This window comes from Balaenoptera acutorostrata, chromosome 19 (assembly GCF_949987535.1).
Source record: "Balaenoptera acutorostrata chromosome 19, mBalAcu1.1, whole genome shotgun sequence".
In the NCBI taxonomy this organism is placed as follows: Eukaryota; Metazoa; Chordata; class Mammalia; order Artiodactyla; family Balaenopteridae; genus Balaenoptera; species Balaenoptera acutorostrata.
The window spans coordinates 61,075,661-61,100,879 of record NC_080082.1 but is presented as its reverse complement, the minus strand read 5'-3'; the positions used below and the strand labels follow the sequence as shown (position 1 = coordinate 61,100,879).

The window sequence follows — 25,219 nt, the reverse complement described above, 5'->3', positions numbered from 1 at the left end:
TTTACTATTGCTCGCTCTTGAATTCTTTCCTGCAAGAAGCCAAGGACTCTCCTGAGACCTGGGATGTGACCATTCTCTTGCTCCCCCCTTCTCCTGCAACAATAGCTCACTGCTGCTATAGCTGGAAGGAGCTTGGGCTAAGATGCAGAGATAGGGTAAGGGGTGAACAGAGAGAAGGGGCTGGACGTAAAAAAGTGACAAAGCAGCACATAGATGCCCCAGAATTGTCTCCCAATAATCTTAGATGCAAGCAGAGGTGCTAAGGCCTTGATGACATACTCCCAGAAAGAATGGTTGTGTGTAATTTTGAAACCTAGCAGAACCCTGTGGGCTCTCCCGGGTATAAAAGCCTTTCCATGCCCCCCCTTTCTTGTTCGTAGGAAAAAGTCTTCAGCCTCCTAGACCTTCCATGAGTTCCAAAGGGCAGATTCAAATAGTTTCTAATTAGGGAAGTAAGGGAACGCAGTAACAAAGGAAAAGCAGTCAAGAAACAATAGTGCAGCAGTAAAGCAGGGTCCTGGTTCCTCCTCAAGGGATACACATAATAATATACTTTTGAGTTCTGTAGCAACTAAGGACCCCCACCCAAGCAGAGGATGGTAACTTCAGGCTGAGCAAAAGATTCCTGGACACCGCCCTGTTACCTCACCACCAATCAGAAGAAAGTCACACATCCTGCAGCCCTCACCCCAAATTTTGCCTTTAAAAACTCTTCCTCCAAAACCATCAGGGAGCTCGGGTTTTTTGAGCACTAGCCACGCATTCTCCGTCCTTGGCCCTGCAATAAACCTCTCTCTGCTCCAAAGCCCAACATTTTGGTTTGCTTAGCACACGAATTTGTGTTCAACAACAATTTCTTCAAAAAATATTGGCACTGCATTGCTGATGCTCTGACAGCGTCACAGTAGCTTTTGTATCCACTTATTTCATAGACCACAATTTCAAATTTCAACACTTGGCGTTTTCCGAACTGGCCTGAAACAAAACACAACCTTGACGATGAATTAACGCTTTGAGCCGCACTCACCTGCGAAGTCTAACCTCACAAGCTGAGATGCAGGGACTTGTCATGGGGCCTACTATTACCCAAGCTTGGCGGGCCATCCTCCTGTTCACTTTGGGGGGAGAGGGGGCGTGTTCTCCGCTGTACGGACACCTGAAATTCCTCTGACATGGCCGCGCTCATTGGGCCGTTTCTTTCTTGACCGCTGAAGTGGACGGCGCCCGCGCCATGCTTGCCTTGTATAAGCTCGAGCCTCTGAAACTCTATGCAGCTTGTGCCGTGTTGTTTGCAACTCTTCCAGCCTGGCCGCACAGGGGATGGAGTATCAGGTGAGGGAACAGTTCAGGGGCCCTTTGCTGGTCTCGAGCCACCTGGGTTAGTGGCGCAGAAACAGCCACCTCTGCTCTGCATGATAAATACTCAAAGATGGCTGCCCCCATTACCCTCGAAGGAGAAGCCGGAAGTCCAATTGTCCGGGCTGCGTAGAAGAGTTTCAGTCCCTCATCGGCCGCCGTAGTCCGGTGCCGAAGCTGGCTTTAGGGAACCTGAAATGAAAGCATTCACAAGTGTAGCCGCTGGGAGATCGGAGTGGGATCGAGAGGAAATCAGGTCAGTGTGTGACTCTCTCCGTGGGATAGGTTAAGGGGTGAGAGAGGATCTGTGGGCGTCCGTGTAGGTAGGAGCCGCAGAGTCCGCGGGGAGAGCTGGTGGTCTGGCACCATGGGTCTGAAGTTGGGATGCCTTTGCTGTCGGGCATGGGGGAGCTCTCGTGGTCGTGCATTAAAGGTCCATCGAAATCAAGGACTCAAGAGTCCTGAGGTCAGAGTTTAGGGTCTTTGCAGTTCACTTTGTTAGTAGGGCTCAGTAATTGGGAACGGGAGGGGGGTTGGTATTTGTCAATGTAAGTGGTGTTTGAATTCATTTGGCGCTCAGTGACGGAGTAGCCAGGGGTGAGATAGACCAGATGAACGCTACAATTCCCTTCAGTCCTTGAAGCCCCCTTTCCTCTCCAAGGACTGCTTTGGAAGTCTCCTTAGGGTCCTACATCACCTTCTCCTTTCGTCCCCACAGATACGAAATTTAGGGAGATCAAGCATTAAGCAAATCTAAAGTGGTAAACTTTCTGTTTAAGATGAGGTTTCTTTCCTCCTTACTGAGAGTTTACTTGGATATTTCTTTTCAGATTCTTTTTGACACCAGTAAAATAACCCTTCTGGTCCCTCAAATTCTGTTTCACAACTCTTATTCAAATGTTAGTATATTTCAATTTTTGTCTTTTTTTCTCTTCTTAATTTTCATAATTCAGATAAACTATGGAAACACAGGTGTAATTTGCCTCTTTTAAAAAAGTTAATTTCATATTCTAAACATTTCCATAATACAAATTCTCTTAGTTATTACTTTTAGGATTACATTAGGATTTGGTATTTACCCGAGGGTTTGTTTCCCTGACCCACATCTCCTTCCTGGTTTTTGCCTTTGTTGCAATTGAAATTAGGGTCTTTTTTTTTTTTTTTTCCTTCTAATTTTTATCTCCTTTCAATTTCTTTAACATAGTAAAACAATTTTAAAATATATTATTAAATACTTTTTTTTTGGTTACTACACTGAAATTTTATGATTACTAATAGCTTTTTCCAACTCAACAGTTCATTATGAAATTATGAACTCAACATTTTATTATGAAAAATTCCAAACGTAGCAAAGTTGAATGAATTTTACAGTGCACATGTACTATACCCACCACTTAGATTGTATCATTAACATTTTACTATATTTGCTCTGTCAGTTATCTATCCATCCCTCCATTCATTAATTCATCTTGTTTTCTTTCTTTTTTTGATTATTTTTATTTATTTATTTTTCTGGCCGCGCCGGGCGGCATGCGGGATCTTCGTTCCCCGACCAGGGATGGAACCCGCGCCCCCAGCAGTGGAAGCTCGGAGTCTTACCCACTGGACCACCAGGGAAGTCCCTCTTTCTTTTTTAAAAAAAATTTTGGTGCATTTCAAAGTAAACTGCAGACATCCGTATACTTTCCCCTAAATACTTAAGCATTTCTATCAACTACAGTTCTACCAATAGCTTAACTAATTCCTTTATATTTTCCAAGTGAATGATCTGAGCATTTCCAAATAATATTGTCCCAGTGACAAATGTACGGATTTGCTAATGAAATGAATCTGGCTTTTAAAAATCTGGATTCTTGCTCTTACTGATGACTTGGGTGAATAACTGTGATAGTGTGATTTTCAATAAGAAATATTTGGTCTTCGTCCGGTTTCTGGCACAGAGCTCCTAAAACCTTTGGACTTTTCAAAGTTTTGAGAGTGATTAAGGTGTCTCTTGTTATGTTAATGAAGTGACTTTTGGAATGCACCTAAGGATGGGGCTAGTTGTCTGTACTGCCAACCCTGTGATTAGAGGGTTGGAACTTTCAGTCCCACTCCCTGACCTCTTGGGAGGAGAAAGGGCTGGAGATTGAATCAACCACCAATGGCCAGCCGGTTACTCAATCATGCCTATATAATGAAGCCTCTGCAAAAACCTAAAAGGAAGGGATTCAGAGAGCTTCCGGGGTGAACTCGTGGGGGTACTGGGAGAGTGGCTCTCGGAGGGCATGGAAGCTCCACACCCTTTCCTCATGCCTTCCCCACTGCATCTCTTCCATCAGGTTGTTCCTGAGTTATATTCTTTTATAATAAACCGGTAATCTAGTATGTAAAATATTTGAGTTCTTGAGCCACTCTAGCAAATTAATTGAACCTAAGGAGAAGATCTTGAGAACCTGTGATTTATAGCCAGTTGGTCAGAAGTACAGGTAATAATCTGGACTTGAGAATGGCGTCTAATGTGATGGTGGGTGGGTGGCGGGGGTGGGGGGAGGGCAGTCTTGTGGGACTGAACCCTTAACCTGTGGGATCTGATGCTGTCTCTGGGCACACAGTGTCAGAACTGAACTGAAATAGGATGCCCAGCTGGTGTCAGGAGAATTGCTTCGTGGTATGGGGGGGACCCCCTTCCCTCCACCAAAAGTTGGAATTGGGTCCAGAACACTTATTTAGTTACTGAACCTGAGTCTTGTTCTTCATTTGTGCAAATAAAAGTTTAGTCCCTCTCTCAAGTTTGCTGAGAATTAAGGGAATTAAAATATATAAAATTGTGATGGTTAGTGGCACATACGTGGTAGAAATAAACAGCCGCTATTTTTCTGTGTTTGTACTTTCATACTTTGTAAAATATATCACTCATGTCATTTACTCATTTTTTTGTAATGAAAACTTAAAAGACTATAAACTTACAGTAATAATTAGGCAACAATAATTTTATATTCTATTACACATATTTTACATACTTGTGAAAAGATAATTAAGAAAATAAAATGACCTATCTAATGATATCTAGGTATAATCACATTAACTTTTTGGTATCAGTATTTTTTGGTATGTCTGTATAAATATATGCATACAAAAATGTCACCTGCCATTCCAGTAAACAAGGAATGTTGCCTGCCGTCAGCCACTGCATCAGCATGCCCCCACCCCGACCATGGTGCACCAAGGGGGGAATTCAGGATGGGGAAAAACAGGATACTGGCCCTAGATTGTTAAGATGTATATCTAAGGAATAATTTCAATGAGCCCAGACTCTTGCATCTTCCCATACATAGAAAACCACTAAAATCATTAACTTGAGATACGGTTTTTTTGTGATTAGCAGTTATCTTTTCACATTTAACTACATATTTCTTTTTCGGCAAAAACTTATGTATATGTCCTGGGTCCTCTTTACCTTACCTCAGCAGTTCCTCAGCTACCTGAGAGGTTGCCTCCCAGGCTGTAGTCCCCGTGAGGTCTTTGAATAACACATAACTCTCAACTTTTAGGTTGTGCATTTTTCTTCAGACATATGTTTTACACATTTTGTATTATGGCAGAAAAACATTTATGCTACATATAACTTTGAGTTACATACTTTTTCACTAAATATAGAATGTTTTTAAATAGCTACACAGTATTCCATTGAAAGTTTATACTAATCAGTTAATCCTCTATCACTGCATCTATATAATACTTTATGTATATGTATACATTTATGTATAAATATATAAATATAAATATATTATGTATACATTTATGTATAAATATATATACACACATTTATAGGAATATGTATCTTTGCATGCTTATGCCATTATTTCCTTTGCAGAAATTTCTAGAAGTAAAATTTTTGGTTACCAGTGATAACTATTTTGAAATTTTCAGTATACAGTGTTAAAGTATTCCACTAAAATGTTCCGCCATGTAACAGACATCAATTTTCTTTTATATAATTCTATCAATTTCTTTTTGTGGTAAAACACACTTAACGTAAGATTTATCATTTTAACCATTTTAAAGTGTATAATTCAGTGACATTATGTACAGTCACAACATTGTACAAACATCACCACTATCTAGTTGTAGAACTGTTTTATCATCCCAGATGGAAACTATGCATCCATTAAGTACTCACTTCCCATTCCTGTCTCCCCCACCAGTCCCTGGCAACCACTAAATGCCTTTTTGTCTCTATGGATTTGCCTATTCTGGACATTTCATATTAATGGAATCATATAATATGTCGCCTGTTATTTCTGACTTCTTTCAGATAGCATACTGTTTTCAAGGTTCATGTTGTAGCATCTATGAGTACTTTATTCCTTGTTATGGCTAATATTTCACTTTATGGATTTTGTTTATTCATTCATCTGTTGATAGACACCCCATTTTGTTTATTCATTCATCTGTTGATAGACATTTGGGTTGTTTCCACCTTTTGGCTATCATGAGTAGAGCAGCTCTGAAATTTGAGTACAAGTTTTAATACTGGTTTTCAATTCTACTGGGCATATACCTAAGAGCAGAATTGCTAAGTCATATAGTAATTCTGTATTTAACTTTTTGGGTAACCGCCAACCCGTACTCCACAGAGGCTGCACCATTTTACATTACCTCCAGCAATGTATGAGGATTCTAATTCTCCACATCCTTGTTAACACTTATTATTTTATTTATTTATTCTTATGGCCATGCTGATGGGTATGAAGTGGTAAAGTGGTACCTCATTGTGGTTTTGATTTCTGTTTCCCTAATGACAAATGATGAGGAACATCTTTTTATGTGCCATCTTTATAAGTTCTTTGGAGAAATGTCTAGTCAAGCCTTTTTGTCCATTGCTTAAATTGTCTTTTTGTTATTGAATTGTAATTGTTCTTTATATATTCTGCTCACTAGACCCTTAATCAGTTATATTATTTGCAAATATTTTCTCCCATTTTGTGGGTTTCCTTTTCACTCTCTTGGTAGCGTCTTATACAGACTACTTTTAAATTTTGATGAAGTCTAGGGGCTTCCCTGGTGGTGCAGTGGTTAAGAATCCGCCTGCCAACGCAGGGGACACGGGTCCCAGCCCTGGTCCGGGAAGATCCCACATGCCGTGGAGCAACTAAGCCCGTGCGCCACAACTACTGAGCCTGCGCTCTAAGGCTGCGAGCCACAACTACTGAAGCCCGCATACCTAGAGCCCACGCTCCCCAACAAGAGAAGCCACCGCAATGAGAAGCCGGCGTACCACAACGAGGAGTAGCCCCCGCTTGCCGCAACTAGAGAAAGCCTACACGCAGCAACGAAGACCCAATGCAGCCAAAAATAAATAAATTAAAAATTTTTTTTCGATTAAGTCTTATTTTGTTTTGTTCTTTGTATTTTTTGGTGTCATATGTAAGGCTCTGTTGCCAAATTTGAGGTCAGAGTTTAATAGTTTTACCTCCTACGTTTTTCTTTTGGCACTTTGATTTAAGAAGGCACTGCCTTTTATTTCTTTCTTTTCTTTTTATAAATTTATTTATTTTTGGCTTTCTCTTTTGGGGCAAGAGGGGGCTACTCTTTGTTGCAGTGTGTGGGCTTCTCATTGCAGTGGCTTCTCTTGTGGAACACAGGTTCTAGGCGCACGGGCTTCAGTAGTTGTGGCATGCAGGCTCAGTAGTTGTGGCACGTGGGCTCTAGAGGGCAGGCTCAGTAGTTGTGGTGCATGGGCTTAGTTGCCCCGTGGCATGTGGGATCTTCCTGGACCAAGGCTCAAACCCGTATCCTCTGCACTGACAAGTGGCTTCTTAACCACTGAACCACGAGGGAAGTCCCAGGAAGGCACTGCCTTCTGATCTCCATGATTTCTGGTAGAAATCAGCTGTTCATCTTATTTCATATCCATTGCATATGACAGTTGGTTCTTGCTGCTTTGAAGATTCTCTATCTTTGGCTTTTGATAGTTTGAACTTTATGTGTCTCACTGTAGAATTCTTTGAGTTTAAAAAAGAAAAGAATGCATATTGGTTCTGTTTGGGGCATTCCTTCAAACTTAGCCAGTCCATTTATAACAGTGCCTTAGGCTTCTTTTCCTGCTTCTGCTGAGCCTAAGTACCAGACAGAGGTGAAAGCTCATGTTCTTCTCCGTGTGTATATTGTATGCAGGCCTCTTGTGTCTGTCCTTTAGGGAACCCACAAATAGGTAAAAACAAACAATTCCTTGGGAACAAGATTTATTTTGCGCCCTACAGGTCCAGGTATCCATCCACACCAGGAATACAGGCTGCCGCTCTGCCACAGTGGCTGTGGGGGCAAGGCTAATTTAGAATGCCATAAAAAGTCTCCTGTTTCAGTGACCTTTCTCCTGGTCAAGTGTTCACTTTGTTTCTGTAAACCATTGACTATCTTCCAGAGTTCCAGTAAGGTTGATTCTGACAGTTTTTGTCAGTTTTTTTAGTGCTCCTGAGGAATCCCCTGGAGGTCTGTACTCCACCATTTTTGGTAATGTCACTCTACGATGCTGTCAATTTTTACATATAGATTGTATAACTGGTCAGTTAACTTAATACTCTTATTTTTGGTATTCACTAAAATTGACCTCCATCTCTTATGTTAGTAATTCTTTTTTTTTTAATGTTAGTAATTCTTACTTGATTCTTTTATCAGACTGCATTGGGAGTGTTTCCAGAACAGTGGTGAAAAATAATGGTATTGTTGCACTAGCACGTGCACGCGCACACAAACACGCACGCGCGTGCACACACACACACACACACACAAACCCACCCGTTCTCTTGGTGAGTGCTTTTATCTCTGGCTTTCAGCTGGACATATGCGGGATTTATTCAGTTTTTTTTTTATTATTATGGTTCTTTTTCTTTTTGAAAGATATACTTATACAAATACAACTTAAGTCATATCATCTTCTATTTCCCCCCCTTCTCTTCCCATGGATAACTGCTATCTTGTTATATATTATGCATATTTTCATACTTTTACTAGATGTGTATGTATCCACAAACAATACATACTCTTGTGTTTTAGAAACAGATGAGGATGGTAGTATATTGAATGTATTTTTTTAAAAAACTATAGGTCATGTTTTGTTTTTTCATGCTAAGGCAGTAATGAATTCCTAACCCACCCCAGGCTCAAACTTGAAATAGATGTTGGATTTTTATGAAATATTTTTCTCAGCATCGATTTTGGCGATCATGTGACTTTTCTAATCTATTAATATATTGTAGCAGACACTCCTGGTTCCTTGCTGTGCAAAGAGTTGACATAGCTGACCTGAGACTGTTCTCCTTGGAAAGGCCTGCTGACAAGATGCCTTCCCTGGCATCTGGGAACTTAGATTTTGGGAGGGTTCCCACTTCCCTATCAAGAGTGGCTCACTGTGCCAAGACTCTTCTTTCAAACAATATGGTTTGTCTTGAACACCTGTTTTCCTCTGGGATTCTGGAATTTTGGTATGTACTAGGAATAGCCCCCCATAAAAGCCATGGGCACCGAGTCTCTAATAAGCTAACACATTTCACATGAGTTATCACAACTTGTTGCTGGGGAACTGAGCCTATCCTCTGTGACTTCATGGAGACAGGACTCTTGGAAGCTTGTGCCTCGTTTTCCCCCAGACTTTGCCACACCTTTTCCCTTTGCTGATTTTGCCTTGTATACTTTCATGGTAATAAATCAGTTATGTGCTAAATCTTGGGAGTCCTAAGGAATCACTGAATCTGGGCGTGGTCTTAGGGACTTCCAGCACACCTGCCCAATGTCCATTCACTTCCTTCTCCTTTTCTGCCAGATTCTCCAGGCATTCCTTGGCTTGTGGCAGCATAACTGATGTCTGCCTCTGTCTTCACATGGTCTCATCTTCCCTGTGTGTTTCTTCTCAGTGTGTCTGGTATAAGGACACTCATTGGATTTTAGGGCCTACCTGGATAATCCTGGATGTTCTCATCTTGAGATCCCTATAATTACATCTGCAAAGACCCTTTTACCAAATCAGATCACATTCACATGTTCATGGGGTTAAGATGTGAACATATCTTTGGTGGGGGGGCACGATTCAACCCACTACAAAGGAGTATGTGGACACATGTGGTTTTAAGGGAAAAAATGTCCAGAGCCTCACTTCTATATGTCTTCTTTCCCCAAACTGATCTGTGTGAGAAGTCTTCTGCCATTCTTCTGCCAGGCTTTGTGCTGTGCTGGTTTTCCTTTCCCACCTTCCCTTTCTCATTCATGCTACTTGTACTTCACAGAAGGCATACCCCGCCCCCATTTAGATTGTTATGTTTTACTGCCGCAGGGGCATCAAATAAAGGGACAGTTAGAAGCACTGGCCTTGACTTAAGGTGGGTGAACAGCAGCAGTGACAGCATCTGGGCCCAGAGGGAATATATCACCCAAATGAACTTACTCTTCACTCCACAGGTACTGGCTTCGAGGAGCAAGAGAAATCAAGTAAAGGACGAGGAGAAGGTTCCTGTAGTTGCATATGGTCATTTCGTGGGACATCCGTTACCTGAGACTGAGATTTTGGAACAGAAATTTAGGGCAGATCCAGAAGAGACTAAAAACAACATCCCAGTTACTTGGCATTTCCCAAAACAAGAAAATGACCAAGGCTCAGGTGACTTTGGGTTTGTTTTATTCTTGATTCCCTCATGAATTTCCAGAAGGCTGAAAAAAAAAAGCAGTCCAATTAAATGAAAAGTATAAATTGGGAAAAAATGGGCTCTGGGGAGAAATAAACTGTACCTTCAAAATCATGATGAAGTAGAATCAGGTATATATTGTTCGTAGATTTCGGACTACATGACCAATGTTGGTACATAATGTATGACTCTGCAGGTCCCTCCTGGTTACATAAACCATCAACTTGCATGTAATCTGTCAGCCATTGCAACCAGAGAATCATGATAAGTTATTTGATATGCATTGAATCTGAGGAGAAGGCAGATCATTTCCTCAGGAGATGTCAGTATTTCATTGTACTTAAGTCTTGGGAAATTTCTTTGATGGTTTCTTTCTAGAGGTGATAACATTCATTGTGTTCATAGCATTCTTCTAATATTGATAGATATACAAGCAGGTTGTGTATGGCTGTTTCTTATATGATTATTCTGAGTCCTCTGCTGGACTAGACCAAGTAGAATTCAGTGCACACAGTTTTTCAAAAGACCACAGCTTGGTGACTTATATACCCACACTTGTTTTGGGCTGGTTTTATCCTTGAATAAAACCTAAAGTGCCCAGGAAAATGGAAGGCTTGCACAGTTATCAAAGGACATCTGTGAACAGGTTGTAGAACGGGTGCTTCAGTACAGATTTGGCCACGGGGAGTTATAAATTCTTGTTTGGTAATGGCTTGGGTTTTTGAGATCCACAGAGTTTGCTTTAGAACTTTACCTTATCTCAGAAAATACAGAGCCCTTCCCTGTGTTCAAAATCTAGTTATTACTGTACTTTTCATGCCCAAAAAGTTAAATATTTTGTGTAGATAGGAAAGAGCTAGATGTTGTTATATTTAATTGGAATAAAATTAGTGAACTATATTGAAAAGAAGAACTCATCTAAATATTGAAACTAGCAAAATAATAATCATCAAATTGATGTTTGGTCAGTTTAAAGCAATTACATCTAATCCTGGTACTGCTTTTGTGCCATTCAACGAGATACCAGTATTTTTGTGAGTGATGATGGTTATTATGTATTGACACTGAATTTAAATTCCCAAGTTGATAAAGCTATTAAAAATGAAATAATTGATCAAGTAATAAGGAAAATTTAACCAGAAGAAGTTCAATTGCTTATAAAATTTTGATAAATGAAAGAGAATACCCCCCAAGAATCTAGTTGTTACCTCCCACCTCCTTATTGCCTTTATTTTAATTAAACAAGTGACTCGTTGTGGTATAATTATATATATATATTTTATATATATATATAGTCTTTGTCTCTGGTTCCTGGCACAGAGTTCCTAAAACCTTTGGAATTTCCTGAGAGATAGGAGTGTCTTTTTTTATCCATAACAAGCCCCTTTGAGCCATATGTGAGTTTATGCTAATGAGGTGACTCAGGATGTGCCCCTAGAGAGCTTCAGGATGGGAGCTGATCCCCAGAAAGACCAAGCCTTGATTGGAACTTCTGGCTCTACCCTCTGATCTCAGTAGACAGGAGAGGAGCTGAAGATTGAGCTCTATCACTAGTAGGCAGTGGTTTAATCAGTCATGCCTATGTAATGGAACGTCCATAAAAACCCCAACGGGGTTCAGAGAGCTTCCAAGTAGGCAAACAGTCCACTTGCTGGGAGGGTGACTCACCCCAACTCGACAGGGACAGAGGCCCTTGCACTCAGAACCCTTTTAGATTTGGCTCTCTGAGCCTCTTCATGTGACCATTCATTTGTGTCCTTTATAATAAACTATAAGAGTAAGCATAACAATTTCCTGAGTTCTGTGAGTTGTTCTAGCAAATTATCAAACCTTAGCAGGGAAGTTATGGGAACCCCCGAATTTGTAGCTAAGTTGGACACAAGTGCAGGGAACCTGGAGTCTGGGACTTTGTACTGGTGACTGAAGTGAAGGCAGTCTTGTGGGACTGAGCTCTTTAGCCTGTGGAGCCTGATGGTAACTCTGAGTTGTTAGTGTCAGATTAGGATTGAATTCAAAGACCAAATGTTAGAACAAAAGATGCTCCTAGTGCTTTTATCACTTAGGAGACTACAACGGTTTTAGGAGCGCTAAGCCAGCAACCAGGGACAGAGAACATTATATATATTTTCTATTTCACACCTTCCATTTCAATAATGAGAGAAACATTCTTATCACATGGACTGTGTTGTTACAGGGATCGCTGACACTGGAGGATGTGGCCGTGGACTTCACGTGTGAGGAGTGGCAGCTACTGGACCCTGATCAGAAGGACCTGTACCGTGACGTGATGCTGGAGAACTATAGCAACCTACTGTCCGTGGGTGAGGACGGCTCCCCTGGGTCCCTTGGATGATGCCTTTTCTTTCTTCAGCTTTTGAAAGCATTGTTGTGTCTGTGGTGCTCTGAAGTGGGAGATTTTCAGTCCTCCCCCCGGCCCCAGATGAGAAGGTATAATCTCTCCGCGTTTTAGAGACAAGCCTTTAATTTCCAAACATGCAGATCGTGCAGTCCCTAAAGTGTACCACTCTCATAGCATCACAGATCCCTAGTGCCATTTGATGAGCCTAAGTCTTCTGTTATTTCCCACGAACAGGGTATCAAGTTAGCAAACCTGATATACTCTCCAAGTTGGAACAAGGAGAACCACCATGGACCTTAGAAGATGAAGTTCACAGTCACCCCCATCCAGGTAAGTGAGAGAGAACCAGCAATAGGGGGAAGGCTGTGGAAATCACTTTCTAGTCCTTTAGAGAAGGCATCCCAGTGGTGAGGGTGTCTGAGGATACAGAAACAGCCTCCATGTATCCCTTTCCTCATATGAGAGCTCTTTTTCTGTGCAAGAACTTAGAGGAAAATATACCACTTTATCTCATCTTGGAATGAATCCCTGTTTATTTCTTCTTAGATGTCAACTTTCCCCCTCCTAGGATTATTCTTGCTTGGTTTTTCAAATCCTCCCATTCTTCACTTGTTAGAGTCTGATTTTATGTTCCTTTCACGTCTTTTGGTATGAAATTCCTCCTTCCGTGTCTCTCTTCTAAGAGAAAACTTTGAATTCATCATTGTCTTCTGACTCATACACCTTCCTGCTCCATTGGGAAATATTTATTTCCCTTTATGACATCCAACTGCACCTCAGGTGCCTTACTCTTGTAGTAAGGTGGTCTCTTAATGTGTATTCATCTGCTTGCTTGACTTTTCTTTTTACCCCCTCTGAGATTCTTCAAAGGTTCTGTTGTCATCCCTCTGCTCTGTCTCATAGGCTATAAAACTTTACTTTATTCAAATGTGTTAAGCTCTTTGTGGAGACTTGCAATTGACATGTCCCTTAACACTGTCTAATATACCCGCTGGTACCATATATTTTAACCTGTCTCCATGGCAATTCCCAATGAGTTCACTCTTTTTGTGTGAGAAACTAGAACCATCTTCCCTCCCAGAAAATCCCTTTCCAACATCCTTTTTAAAATTGAGATTCTCTTATACTTCTGTACATCTTAAATCCTGGCATTACCTTGAATCTGCTCTACCCTCTGGGCTCCTGTATTTAATGCCTCTGCTATTCCTGTTCTTTGTTTAATTAGGAAAGACGTTTCTAAACTTTCTCATTCTCATTTCCTAGCCTAAAGGAAATCATAAAACCTCATGCCCACCTTACTGTAGTTCCTTTTTATATTTGTTAATTAATCATTCTCTTAAACTTTAGATTTTGTTGCTGGATTCTTTTCCCTAAAGCTATCCTTTTCCTCCTCATAGTCTGATGGCATTAAGTCCCAGTTGACCATATTACTATGACACAAATTTCTCTTCTATCAAACACCTAAGTCCCCACTCTCGAAGAGGAGGCAGAAATTTAACAAAAATAGAGTTTCAGTTTTATAAGATGAAAAGAGTTAATGGAGAGAGATAGTGGTGATGGTTATACACCATGTGAATGCATTTTAATACACTGAACTGTGCTCTCAGAAATGATTAAGATGGTAAATTTTGTGTTATGTGTAATTTATCACAATAAAAATAAGTGGGAAAAAGTACACAGATACTATGTCTGGTGGTGAAAACGACTGTAAACACCAAACCATCAGCATGGAAAATGATTGGAGATGAGGTCAATGGGGTCATAACTGGGGGTTTGCAATAGGTCATTTGGTCACATAGGGCCTTGTCATCCATTTCAAACACTTGATTGTCCTCCTAATGAGAAAACCTTTAGAAGGATTAGGGTATAGCAGTGACGTGATATAATTTATGTTTTAGAGGTATCACCTTGGTTGTCAATAGAAAATAGACTGGAATAGGCAGGTGTTGAAGCAGAAAACGAGATGTGAGACCTGGTTGTTGGTGACTTCAACCCAGCTTGAGGATAGTATGAGAAGATTCTGGAACAATAAAGACTGAATTTGCCACTGAAGTAGGTATGGGGTATGTTTGTTTCCTAGGTAACAAATTACCACAAACTGGGTGACTTGAAACAACAGAAATGTATTCTTACAGTTTTAGATGCTAGAATTTGAAAATCAAGGTATTGGTAGAGCCATGCTCCCTTTCAAAGATCTAGGAATGAATCCTTTCTTGTCTATTCCTCGCTTCTGGTAGTGGCCAGAAATCTTTGATGTTCCTTAGATTGTAGACACGTCATTCCAGTCTTTGCCTCTGTTATTACATGACCTTCTCCCTGTATGTCTCTGTGTGTCTGTAGCCAAATCTCCCTCTCCTTAGAAGGACCCCAGTCATTGGATTAGGGTTCACTCTAATCCATTATGACCTCATCTTAACTTCATTACAGATGCAAAGACCCTGATTCCAAATAGGGTCACATTCATAGCTACTAGGGGTTAGGGTTTAAACATATCTCTTTGGGGGACATATTCAACCCACAATACGTAGTGTGAGAGGGGGAAAAAAAACAGATGGGAGATGATGCTAAGGATTTTTGATAGAAGAGACTAAATTTAGTGGGAAGCAAAGAAATGTCTTTCAGAGCAAAGATTTTATGAGCAAAGCTAGGACAAATCTTCATGTAATATTTACAAATTAAGCTTTTGAACGTGTGAAATGTTTCTGCTATCATTGAAGGCTATACAAAATTCAAGTAAATAGTAAATATAGAGACTATTTCAGAAATTTAGAAGAAAAGTAGCCTAAAGTGGTATAGAGAGAATGAAGAGTGATAGTATCATAAAGTATCTTAGGTGAGAAAAATAGCTCAGTTTTGAAATAAGATGATAAGGAAACATGGCAAGAAACTGGAAATGTGCAAGGCCATGTGGGGACTGTCAAAAGATTGGCCTGAAACCAGCCATGTGGAGACCAATATTTGAAGGTATTTGTTGGGGAGCTAGTGGAGTGGAAACTTAGATAAACTGGGTACATCGTGGTAATGTAAACTTTTATCACCAGGCTTACTGTTGTGACTTTTATGTGTTAATAATAAAGGAGGCATGGTGGAGGTTAGGTTTTGTATATTCTAACTCTAGATAGTCTTATTTTTAACCTCGGTGGCAGCATTATAGAAATAATAAGGTATAGCCAGATGTTCTAAGAAAAACTAAAGATAAAATTGTCACAAGTCTTGATTCAGGAGGAAGGTGGTCCTATAAGACCCTTTAATTAATGCCAGCAGAGACATTACTGTATGATTAAGGAAGAAGACGCTGTTGTTGGCAAGTTGAGAGATTAGTATATCAGGGACAATGAAATGGGAAAAATTCCACCATGACATCCATACAGATACAGAATAGTGAAGAAGGTGAGCATTCCCATGTCTGGTGCAGCAGATCTGCTTCTAAAAAAGACTGTGCCCCACTAGCCTGTTGTGAAAGTCCATCAGGATCATCATGTCCCTCTTTCTGTGGGAACATATGAGAATGTGTCACAGCTCCATGCAAGGTTAGAATGTGAGATTGGTGCTTTGGGAAAGTGAATTTGATGATGGTCTACCTAATGAAGAAGAATGGCATGTTTTAGCAACAGGATGAGCACCCAAGAGTCTGTTAGAATTTTCTTGAAATCATGACCTGTATGTCCAACATTCTGAGTTGCCTCTTTGATGTATATGTTCTAACACCCACGTCTGCTTCTTTCTCTACCAGCATGGTTATGTTAGGGTCTCTTCAGCGGGCTCTAGGAATCCCAAAACTCTACGTTGAATGACTAAAGCTTTCTTCTGTGCCTTCATCTTTTTTCAGTCTTCGTGTTTCTCAGAAAGTGATCTCATACAATACTCTGACCTTAAATAATATATATATTTTTGGTTTTGGGGTTTGTTTTTTTTTTTTTGGCTGCGCCGTGCAGCTTGCGGGATCTTAGTTCCCCGACCAGGATTGAACCTGGGCCCGTGGCAGTGAAAGTGCCGAGTCCTAACCACTGGACTGCCAGGGAAGTCCCCTTAAATAATATTTACATACTGATGTTTCCACATTGCTATCTTCAGTCAAAAACTTACTCAAGTCTTATCATCTGACTGGGTTTTCCGTGTCTATGCTTGGATATTATCTCAAAGATGATATGTTTCAAAATGTACTTGGTTTCCCTCACATTCTGAACTTGGTTTCCCTCACATTCTGAAGTTCGGCGATATTCCTCATCTTGTTAAAAGGCACTACCCAACTACCCAATGGGTCAAGCCAAATACTTAGGCGTACACTTTGATTCCCTCTTTTGTTACCTCTCCTCACATCAAATCCATTAGTGAGTCTTGTTTATCCTTCCTTCCAAATAAATCCTGATATCTTCCATTTCTTATTTCCTTTGCTTCTTCAAACCACTGTCACACTTGCAACTGCCTGCTTTATTCCTTATCTTATTTGTTTATTGTTTCCCTTTCCACCCATAGAATATGGCTTCAGTGAAAGTAAAGAATTTTTACCCTGATGGCTGTTATCTTTTGGGTTGTTTGGTGTTTTATATTACTATGCCTTTAACCATTTCCAAGAGACAGGAGTTAGTGTTTAATGGATACAGAGTTTTTCAGTTGGGGAAGATGAAAAAGAACTAGAGATGAATGGTCATGATGGTTGTACAACAATGTGATTGTACTTAATGCCACATAAATATACACTTAAAAATGGTTAAAATGGTAAAATTTATCTTATATATATTTAATTACAATTGTGAAAAGTTTTTTGAAAAAAAAGATAAGGTACTTTTATACTTGGAATTTCTTTTATATTTGATATCATAGGTTTTCCATTAAAGAGCCAGCTCACCCCAAGGTATCTTTTTTTAAGTCTTTATTGAATTTGTTACAATATTGCTTCTGTTTTATGTTTTGGTTTTATGGCCATGAGGCATGCGGGATCCCAGCTCCCCAACAAGGCACCGAACCCGCACCCCCTGCATTGGAAGGCAAAGTCTTAACCACTGGACCGCCAGGGAAGTCCCCCAAGGTATTTTTGAAGTAGTTTTATTCCATATGATACTCATGGAAGGGTTCATTGTTCTCTTTCCTAGAAATTGAGAAAGTGGATGATCATATGCAGCCACACTGGCAAAACCAAAATATACTGAAGAGGTTGGAACAGTGTTATGAACAGAATGCATTTGAGAATATTATTTATCAGAGCAAAAGTTGCTTTCCTTTAAGGCCAAATCATGATGTATTTGATTTACATGGGAAAACTTTGAAATCATATTTAGATGTAATCAACCTGAGTACAAGCTGCAAAAAAATGGAGCCTGCTGAGTTTAATGGAGATGGGAGATCCTTTCTCCATGCTGATCATGAGCAAACTCATACTGAAATTAAACATCGGGACATACACAAAATAGAGAACACCCACGAATGTACTGAATGTGGCAAAGCCTTCCTCAAGAAGTCTCGGCTCAATGAACATAAGAGAATTCATACAGGAAAGAAACCCCACGGATGTAGTGTGTGTGGGAAAACCTTCTCCAAGAAGTTCAAGCTCACTGAACATCAGCGAACTCACAAAGGAGAGAAACCCCATGAGTGCCGTGAGTGTGGAAAAGCCTTCCTCAGGAAATTTCAGCTTACTGAACACCAGAAGACTCATACAGGAAATAAACCCCATGTATGCAGTGTATGTGGGAAAGCATTCTACAGAAAGTTCAAGCTAACTGAACACCAGAGAACTCATACAGGAGAGAAACCCTATGAATGTACTGAATGTGGCAAAGCCTTCTTTAGGAAGGCAGAGCTCATTATACATCAGAGAAACAAAAGAGGAGAAAAACCCCATGTATGCAATGAGTGTGGGAAAGGTTTCTCCAGAAAATCACAGCTCATTCTGCACCAGAAAATTCATACAGGAGAGAAATCTTATATATGCAGTGAATGTGGAAAAGGTTTCATACAGAAGGGCAATCTTATTATACATCAACGAACTCACAGTGGAGAGAAACCCTATGGATGCACTGAATGTGGTAAGGCCTTCAGTCAGAAGGCATGCCTCATAGCACATCAGCGATTTCATACAGGAAAGACTCCCTTTGTATGTACTGACTGTGGAAAATCTTGTTCACAGAAATCAGGACTCATTAAACATCAGAGAATTCACACAGGAGAGAAACCCTATGCATGCAGTGACTGTGGGAAAGCCTTCACTACAAAGACAATGCTCATTGTCCATCAAAGAACTCACACGGGAGAGAGGCCCTATGGATGCAATGAGTGTGGGAAAGCTTTCTCCCACATGTCATGCTTGGTTAAACATAAGAGGACACACACAAGAGAGAAACAAGTAGATTCACTGAAGGTGGAATATCCTTCCACAAAGGGTCACAGCTTATTAGATACTAGTAAACTCATGCAGGGGGAAAACCCTGTTAATATGGTGACTGTGCAGATGCCTTCTGCAACCCCTCAGACATCATTAAACATCAGTGGGCTCCTAGCAGATAGGAATGTAGTCCTTATGGAACATCCAGATGCCAGAGGTGCACCCTCAGGAGATAACAGAGAGTTTGTGCAGGAAAGAAACTTCATGAATGCGATGAATGTGGTTATGCCTTCAGTGGTCAATTACATCTTATTTTATGTCACAAAAAACACATAGGAAAAAACTGGTACATTCTATTTGGAAAAGCCTTGAGCAATAATGTATAGCTGATTATATGGTTATGTATAAAAAGCAAACCTATGAAGGCAGAGGTTAGGAAAGCTGTGTTTTGGAAGATAGACCCTATTATCAGTGATTATCAAAGGTCATCAGCGAGCTTACAGTGTGTAAAAATATGAGAGTGGTAAAGTCCTTCCCTCAATAGGTGTCATTACATACTGGAGAGAAACTTGGAAGGCAGTGAATGTGGCAGGGTTTTCCGCCCCATCCATTAGCTGATGAAATCATATACAAGTAAAACACTGTGAACACACTAATTGTGGAATATCTTACTAAAGTTCTTGTGAAGCAAAGCCTGTGAAAATGAGAAATATTCGAAGCTTTATGTACCAATTCCCACTTCATAATACATTACACAATATACCTGATGTACATTTTTGGACAGGAAACCTTGAACCATATTCCTAGTTACTATGCTTATGATTCCATAATTTTAAGGAGAAAGACAGTCTACCTCACATCACTGGTTAAGGTTATCACGTTATACTCATTTCTCCTAATTGTGGATTCTTTCTTTTTTAAAAAAAATTATCTTCAATGCCCACCCAATATATGATTAGCTGCTGCATTTCTTAGGCTCTAAATTTATTTAAATATTATTTCAGACAACTGAATTCCCTCACAACAGAAATGAATATTAAATTCATAAATGTAACAATGTCCTTGGATGAGCTTAAGTTTAATTTATAAATAAGACTAAGCATTATACCATAAAGGTCACTATAAATGTGATTTTTAAAATTTTCTAGACTTGAAAAGGTAGTGAAATCAGGTTTGCAAAATGAACTGAAAGCCCAAGGACAATTAGTAATTTAAACCTATAAATTAAATAATGAAATACATTCCAACATAACTCTTGGTAGTATTTTTCCTGAAAACATGAAAATAAGATGGGCAATTTGAACACAGATTAAGATGACTCTTCTTGCTTCCATCCTAGCTCTCCCCCTTCTCTGATTATGCAAATTATTCTCAGAATCCTGGGAATATGAAAGTCTAAACTGGATAACTATTCAGCTGCATTCTTCCCTCTGGAGATAGCTCCCTGCCCAACCCTTCCCTTGGCCTCATTGATGGAATGGATATAGATGTCAGGAAGAATGTTGGGGTGGTTCCATTTCTTCTCAACTCAGGGACTCTTGAGTCTTACATGTTTGAGTGTCACATGAGGAAGAGAAAAGTAGATCTTCATAGAATCAACTTTGGCCTGGTATCTCATACTCCACAGAGCTGGATCGACTGAATCAGATTGGGAATAGGTCAAGGAGCTCTGGAAGTGTGGGCTGAATCTGCTTCTAGACTGGAATACTATAGGCCTTTAACCAATCTGGCAAATATTTTCAGAATCTCTATAATTACTGAGCTGTAGCCAGAAGTAATGTCAGTAGGGACTGGCATAAAACTGATGCAGCGTTAAGGTTCAGACCAAGTCTACTGCTGGAAAACTGGGATTTGAGGAAGGGCATGAGGTCAGGTCCCTTAGGGAGAAGCTAGGAGTGGAGGCATGTAAGTAGATGAGGTATCTTAATGGCATTGTAAATGATTTTTAAAAAACACATGATGTAAAAACGTAGAATCACTTGGAGAGAACATCTCAATTGTTTTCTTAAGGATTTTAATGTGGAATATATGAAGATCTTAGGTCATGTATAAACATTACTATATCAGTTTCAATACAAAGCACAAATATAACAAATATCATCTTCCTGAGTTTGTGCTCAAATATAAGGTCTTGAATGTAAGTTATAGTCTGTAAAATTTAGACTGTAAGCTTCATGAAGAAGTAACAAGTACTTCTACTGTTTGGGGACCTTCTGTTAACCCCTATATAGCAGATGTCTAGAATGCCTGACATAGAGTAGGCACTCGTTGTTAATTGGCTGAGTCTCATCCAATAAGCAATCTGGTCTTGCTCAACTGAGATCTAAAGTAGGATCAGAAAGGACCAAACTGTTTCCAAGTAACTTTAATGTATCTCAAAACAAACCTCAAGAATATTTATAGGAGTGCAAACACATTAATTAACAATGTTTGTCATCCAACCAAAAATTACCAAGCATGCATAAAAGCCGGAAAGTGTGACCAATATTGAGAAAAACCAATCAGAAGTGACCTGAAACTGATGATGCTAGATTGAGCAAACAAGGACAGTATGATAACTGTATAAACAGTTATAACTGTATGCCATTGGATCAAAAAGGTAGAGAAGTGATTAACATCTTAATTATAACAATGTGTAATGGGGTTTAAAAAATATATTATACGTTACATGTTCATATTTTATAAGTCCTCCCATAATATTGTTTCTTCATTCACTATCTTGAAAAGAGAGTGGAGGGCAGTTTGAGAGATTTCCACCTGGCATTCCTCACAATGATACCTCTTACCCCATTGGCCGAGAACTCAAGGCTTTTCTCTTTTTAATAAAAGCTTTTATTAGCTTTTGTTCTCTTTGTACCTGAGTTTCTTTTGCCTTGTCATCAACTTCACTGGTCTTTTCTTTTGCATACCCAAATAGGTTAAAAAACTCTCATGCTTTTTAAGATCCCCCAGCACAGCCCCGTGTATCATTTTGGATAGTTTCTATTGCTGTGTCTTCAAGTTAACTAATCTTTTCTTATGCAATGTCTAATTGCCATTAATTACATCAGTGTATGTTTTCTTTCAAATTGTAGTTTTTAATCTCTAGAAATTTGACTTGGGACTTTCTTTTTATATCTTTCACATCTCTATTTAACATGGTTTACTTTTAACCTATTTGTCACTTAATATTTAAAGTGGTTTTCTAGAAGGCAACATATAGTTAGGCCTTGCTTTTTTATTGAGTTGACAATATGTCTTTTTAATGTGAGAATGTAGTTAGGTTGAGATTAAAAATGTGCAATTTGCTATTCGTCCCATCTATTCTTTTTTTTTTTTTTTAATTTATATTTTTGGCTTGTGCTGGGTCTTTGTTGCTGTGCGCAGGCTTTCTCTAGTTGCAGCAAGCGGGGGCTACTCTTTGTTGCAGTGCACTGGCTTCTCATTGCAGTGGCCTCTCCTGTTGCAGAGCACAGGCTCCAGGCACACGGGCCTCAGTAGTTGTGACACGCAGGCTCAGTAGCTGTGGTGCACGGGCTTAGCTGCTCCGCGGCATGTGGGATCTTCCCGGGCCAGGGCTTGAACCCATGTCCCCTGCATTGGCAGGCAGATTCTTAACCACTGTGCTACCAGGGAAGCCCCCATCTATTCTTTGCTCCCCTTTTCCTACCATCTTTTGGAGTAACTGAGTATGTTTTATGATTATTTATCTTCTTTGTTGGCTTATTAGCATTTATTTATTTATTTATTTATTTTTGGCTGCGCCATGCGTGGCTTGTGGGATCTTAGTTCCCCGACTAGAGATTGAACCCCGGGCCCCCAGCAGTGGAAGCACGGAGTCCTAACCACTAGACCACCAGGGAATTCCCCATAATTTTGTTATTTAAGTGGTTCCTTTAGTTTACAGCATGTATCATTAACTTGTCAGTATAAGTATTATTATATATACCTCTTCGTGTATAGTAACAGAATCTTATAATAGTATACTTCCATTTTCTGTTGCCAGATTAGCTTCATTGAAGAGACTGTCTTCTGGATGCTCCTGGGATATGTATTTAGGGGATGGGTAAGCTGGTTTTACATGATAAATCTACATTAGCATTCCTAACTCCATATACTTTTGGATACTTTACAGAATATGGAACAAGGAATTTCTGGCATTTAAACTTTAATGTAGTTCACCTTTGAGTCAAGTTTCAGTCAACCAACCAAGCAAACTGTTAGAGCCATTCTCACTGAGCTCACACATTAAAGCCAGAATCAATTCATAGTAAGCCCATATTAAATTTGCTTGATCCAAAATCATATTCTTTCCACCATGACCCCACAAATGTTTCCCAGGTTTCTACTGAACACATTAAGCAAGATTTTAAAAAGATAAATACTTCATGACTACATTGGGTGTATCCAAAGAATGCCAAGTCGGTTAAAAGTTGTCTAATTTTATAAACAATGTAATTCACCACTGTATTAGACTGCTCTCGTTGCTATAACAAAATACCAGAGTAGGTGGCTTAAACAACAGAAATTAATTTTCTCATAGTTCCAGAGGCTAGAAGTCCAAGATCTAGGTTCCAGCAGATATAGTTTCTGGTGAGACACTGCTTTCTGGTTTCTCTTCTTATAAATAAGGACACTAAACTTCCTGGAGCCCCACCCTTACAACCTCATTTAACCTTAATTTCTTACCTTAGGAGCCCCATCTCCGAATAGAGCCACACTACGTCTTAGGGCTTCAACATGTGAATCTGAGGAGACACAAACATTCAGTCCATAATATTCCTCCACTGGACTTGTCTCCTCCATTTCATGTCCCTCTTGCATGCAACATACATACATTCCATCCCAACAGCCCCAAAAGTCTTAACTCATTCCAACATTAACTCTAAAATCTATATTCAGGCCTTCTCTGGTGGCGCCGTGGTTGAAATCCGCCTGCCAGTGCAGGGGACATGGGTTCGATCCCTGGGACGGGAAGATCCCACATGCCGTGGAGCAACTAAGCCCATCAGCGCAACTACTGAAGCCATGCGCCTAGAGCCCATGCTCCACAACAAGAGAAGCCACAGCAATGAGAAGCCCAGGCAATGCAACGAAGAGTAGCCCCTGCTTGCTGCAACTAGAGAAAGCCCACACAGCAACGAAAACCCAATGCAGCCAAAATAAAATAAAATAAAATACAATGTTAAAAAAAGAAAGTCTATATCCAAAGTGTCATCTAAGTCAGATATGGGTAAGACTTGAGGTACAATTCACTCTGAGGCAAAACTCCTCTCCAGCTTTGGACCCCTGAAAACAGTTAAGTTATGTGCTTCCAAAATACAATGGTGGGACAGAGGTGGGATAGATATTCCCATTCTAAGAGAGACAAATCGTAAGGAAAAAAGGGGTGACAGGTCCCACGCAAATCCAAAACCTAGAGAAACAAATTCCATTAGATCTTAAGGCTTCAGACTAAAGTCTTTTGTTCAGTGCTCTACCCTCCAAGCATTTTAGGTCACAGTTGTAGGTGGGAATCATAACACTCGCTATAATGAGGAAATAAAACCAAGTTACTTTTCCATTCTGCACACCAGTAGTGAGACAGGCTGGGATCTAGGACACTTTGCTGCAGTGCTTGCACCTGGACAAAAGTCCTCCAGCAACAGAATACAATGAAACTATAATAGAAAGGACTAAAAATAACTGCTGTGCATGCACAGTTGGGGCCAATTATGAACAAGATACAAGAAGACCAAAACCCAACTGCCACTTCTGAGGTACTGAGAGCAAAAGCAGGGTCCTGTGCTTAATCCCTGCACACAGCCCTACAGGGGGTGGGCAGACTACCTAAGCCACCCTCCTGCCCCACCCCTGGACCTGCGCCCTACCCTCACCCCATTTAAGGGACCAGCTCCCCACCCCCCTACCCCCAGCAAGAAAGGGAACCTGTTACTTGTTTTCTCTCCCTCCTGCTGCAGCACCAGTCACAATAAAGCCTTGCCCGAGTTTCTTATCTGGCCTGTTACCAATTTCTACTGATTAAAGAGTACAGGAACCCTGGTCTGTAACAGTACAATGTACAGCTCCACGAAAAAAAAAGTGTTATTTTTGTCTGAGTTTATACTTTTCATATTTCCAGCACCCAGACCTGTATTTGCCACAGAGTATGCATTTTATAAACATCTGCTGGGTCAATAAATGAATGATTAACCCCTTTACTTCGAAGGTTCTCTGAGCTAGGTTGTACAATTATAGGGAGTGGGGCTTAATCAGTTGGGCTGCAATACTTAACAGAATCATTTCCCTTTCTCAGAGCTTTTTTTTTAAAAATAAATTTATTTACTTAATTTTATTTTTGGCTGCATTGGGTCTTTGTTGCTGCGCGCAGGCTTTCTCTAATTGCGGGGGCTTCTCTTACTGCAGAGCACGGGCTCTAGGTGCGCACGCTTCAGTAGTTGTGGCACACGGGCTTAGCAGTCGTGGCTCCCGGGCGCAGGCTCAGTAGTTGTGGTGCACGGGCTTAGTTGCTCTGCGGCATGTGGGTTCTTCGTGGACCAGGGC

The 25,219-nt window shown here is 40.2% G+C and overlaps 1 protein-coding gene across 1 annotated transcript in view; it reads left to right on the top strand.

Annotated features, from left to right (window-relative positions):
• Positions 1-8,130: 8,130 nt before the first annotated feature.
• Positions 8,131-25,219, top strand: part of LOC102999640 (uncharacterized) — a 39,543-nt gene continuing 22,454 nt past the window's right edge. The window contains exons 1-5 of the mRNA XM_057533739.1: positions 8,131-8,822; positions 9,793-9,991; positions 12,211-12,337; positions 12,610-12,705; positions 17,469-19,022. Of these exons, the coding sequence (XP_057389722.1) occupies positions 9,857-9,991; positions 12,211-12,337; positions 12,610-12,705; positions 17,469-19,022 (1,912 nt within the window). The 5' untranslated portion in view covers positions 8,131-8,822; positions 9,793-9,856. The remainder of the gene's footprint in view (positions 8,823-9,792; positions 9,992-12,210; positions 12,338-12,609; positions 12,706-17,468; positions 19,023-25,219) is intronic.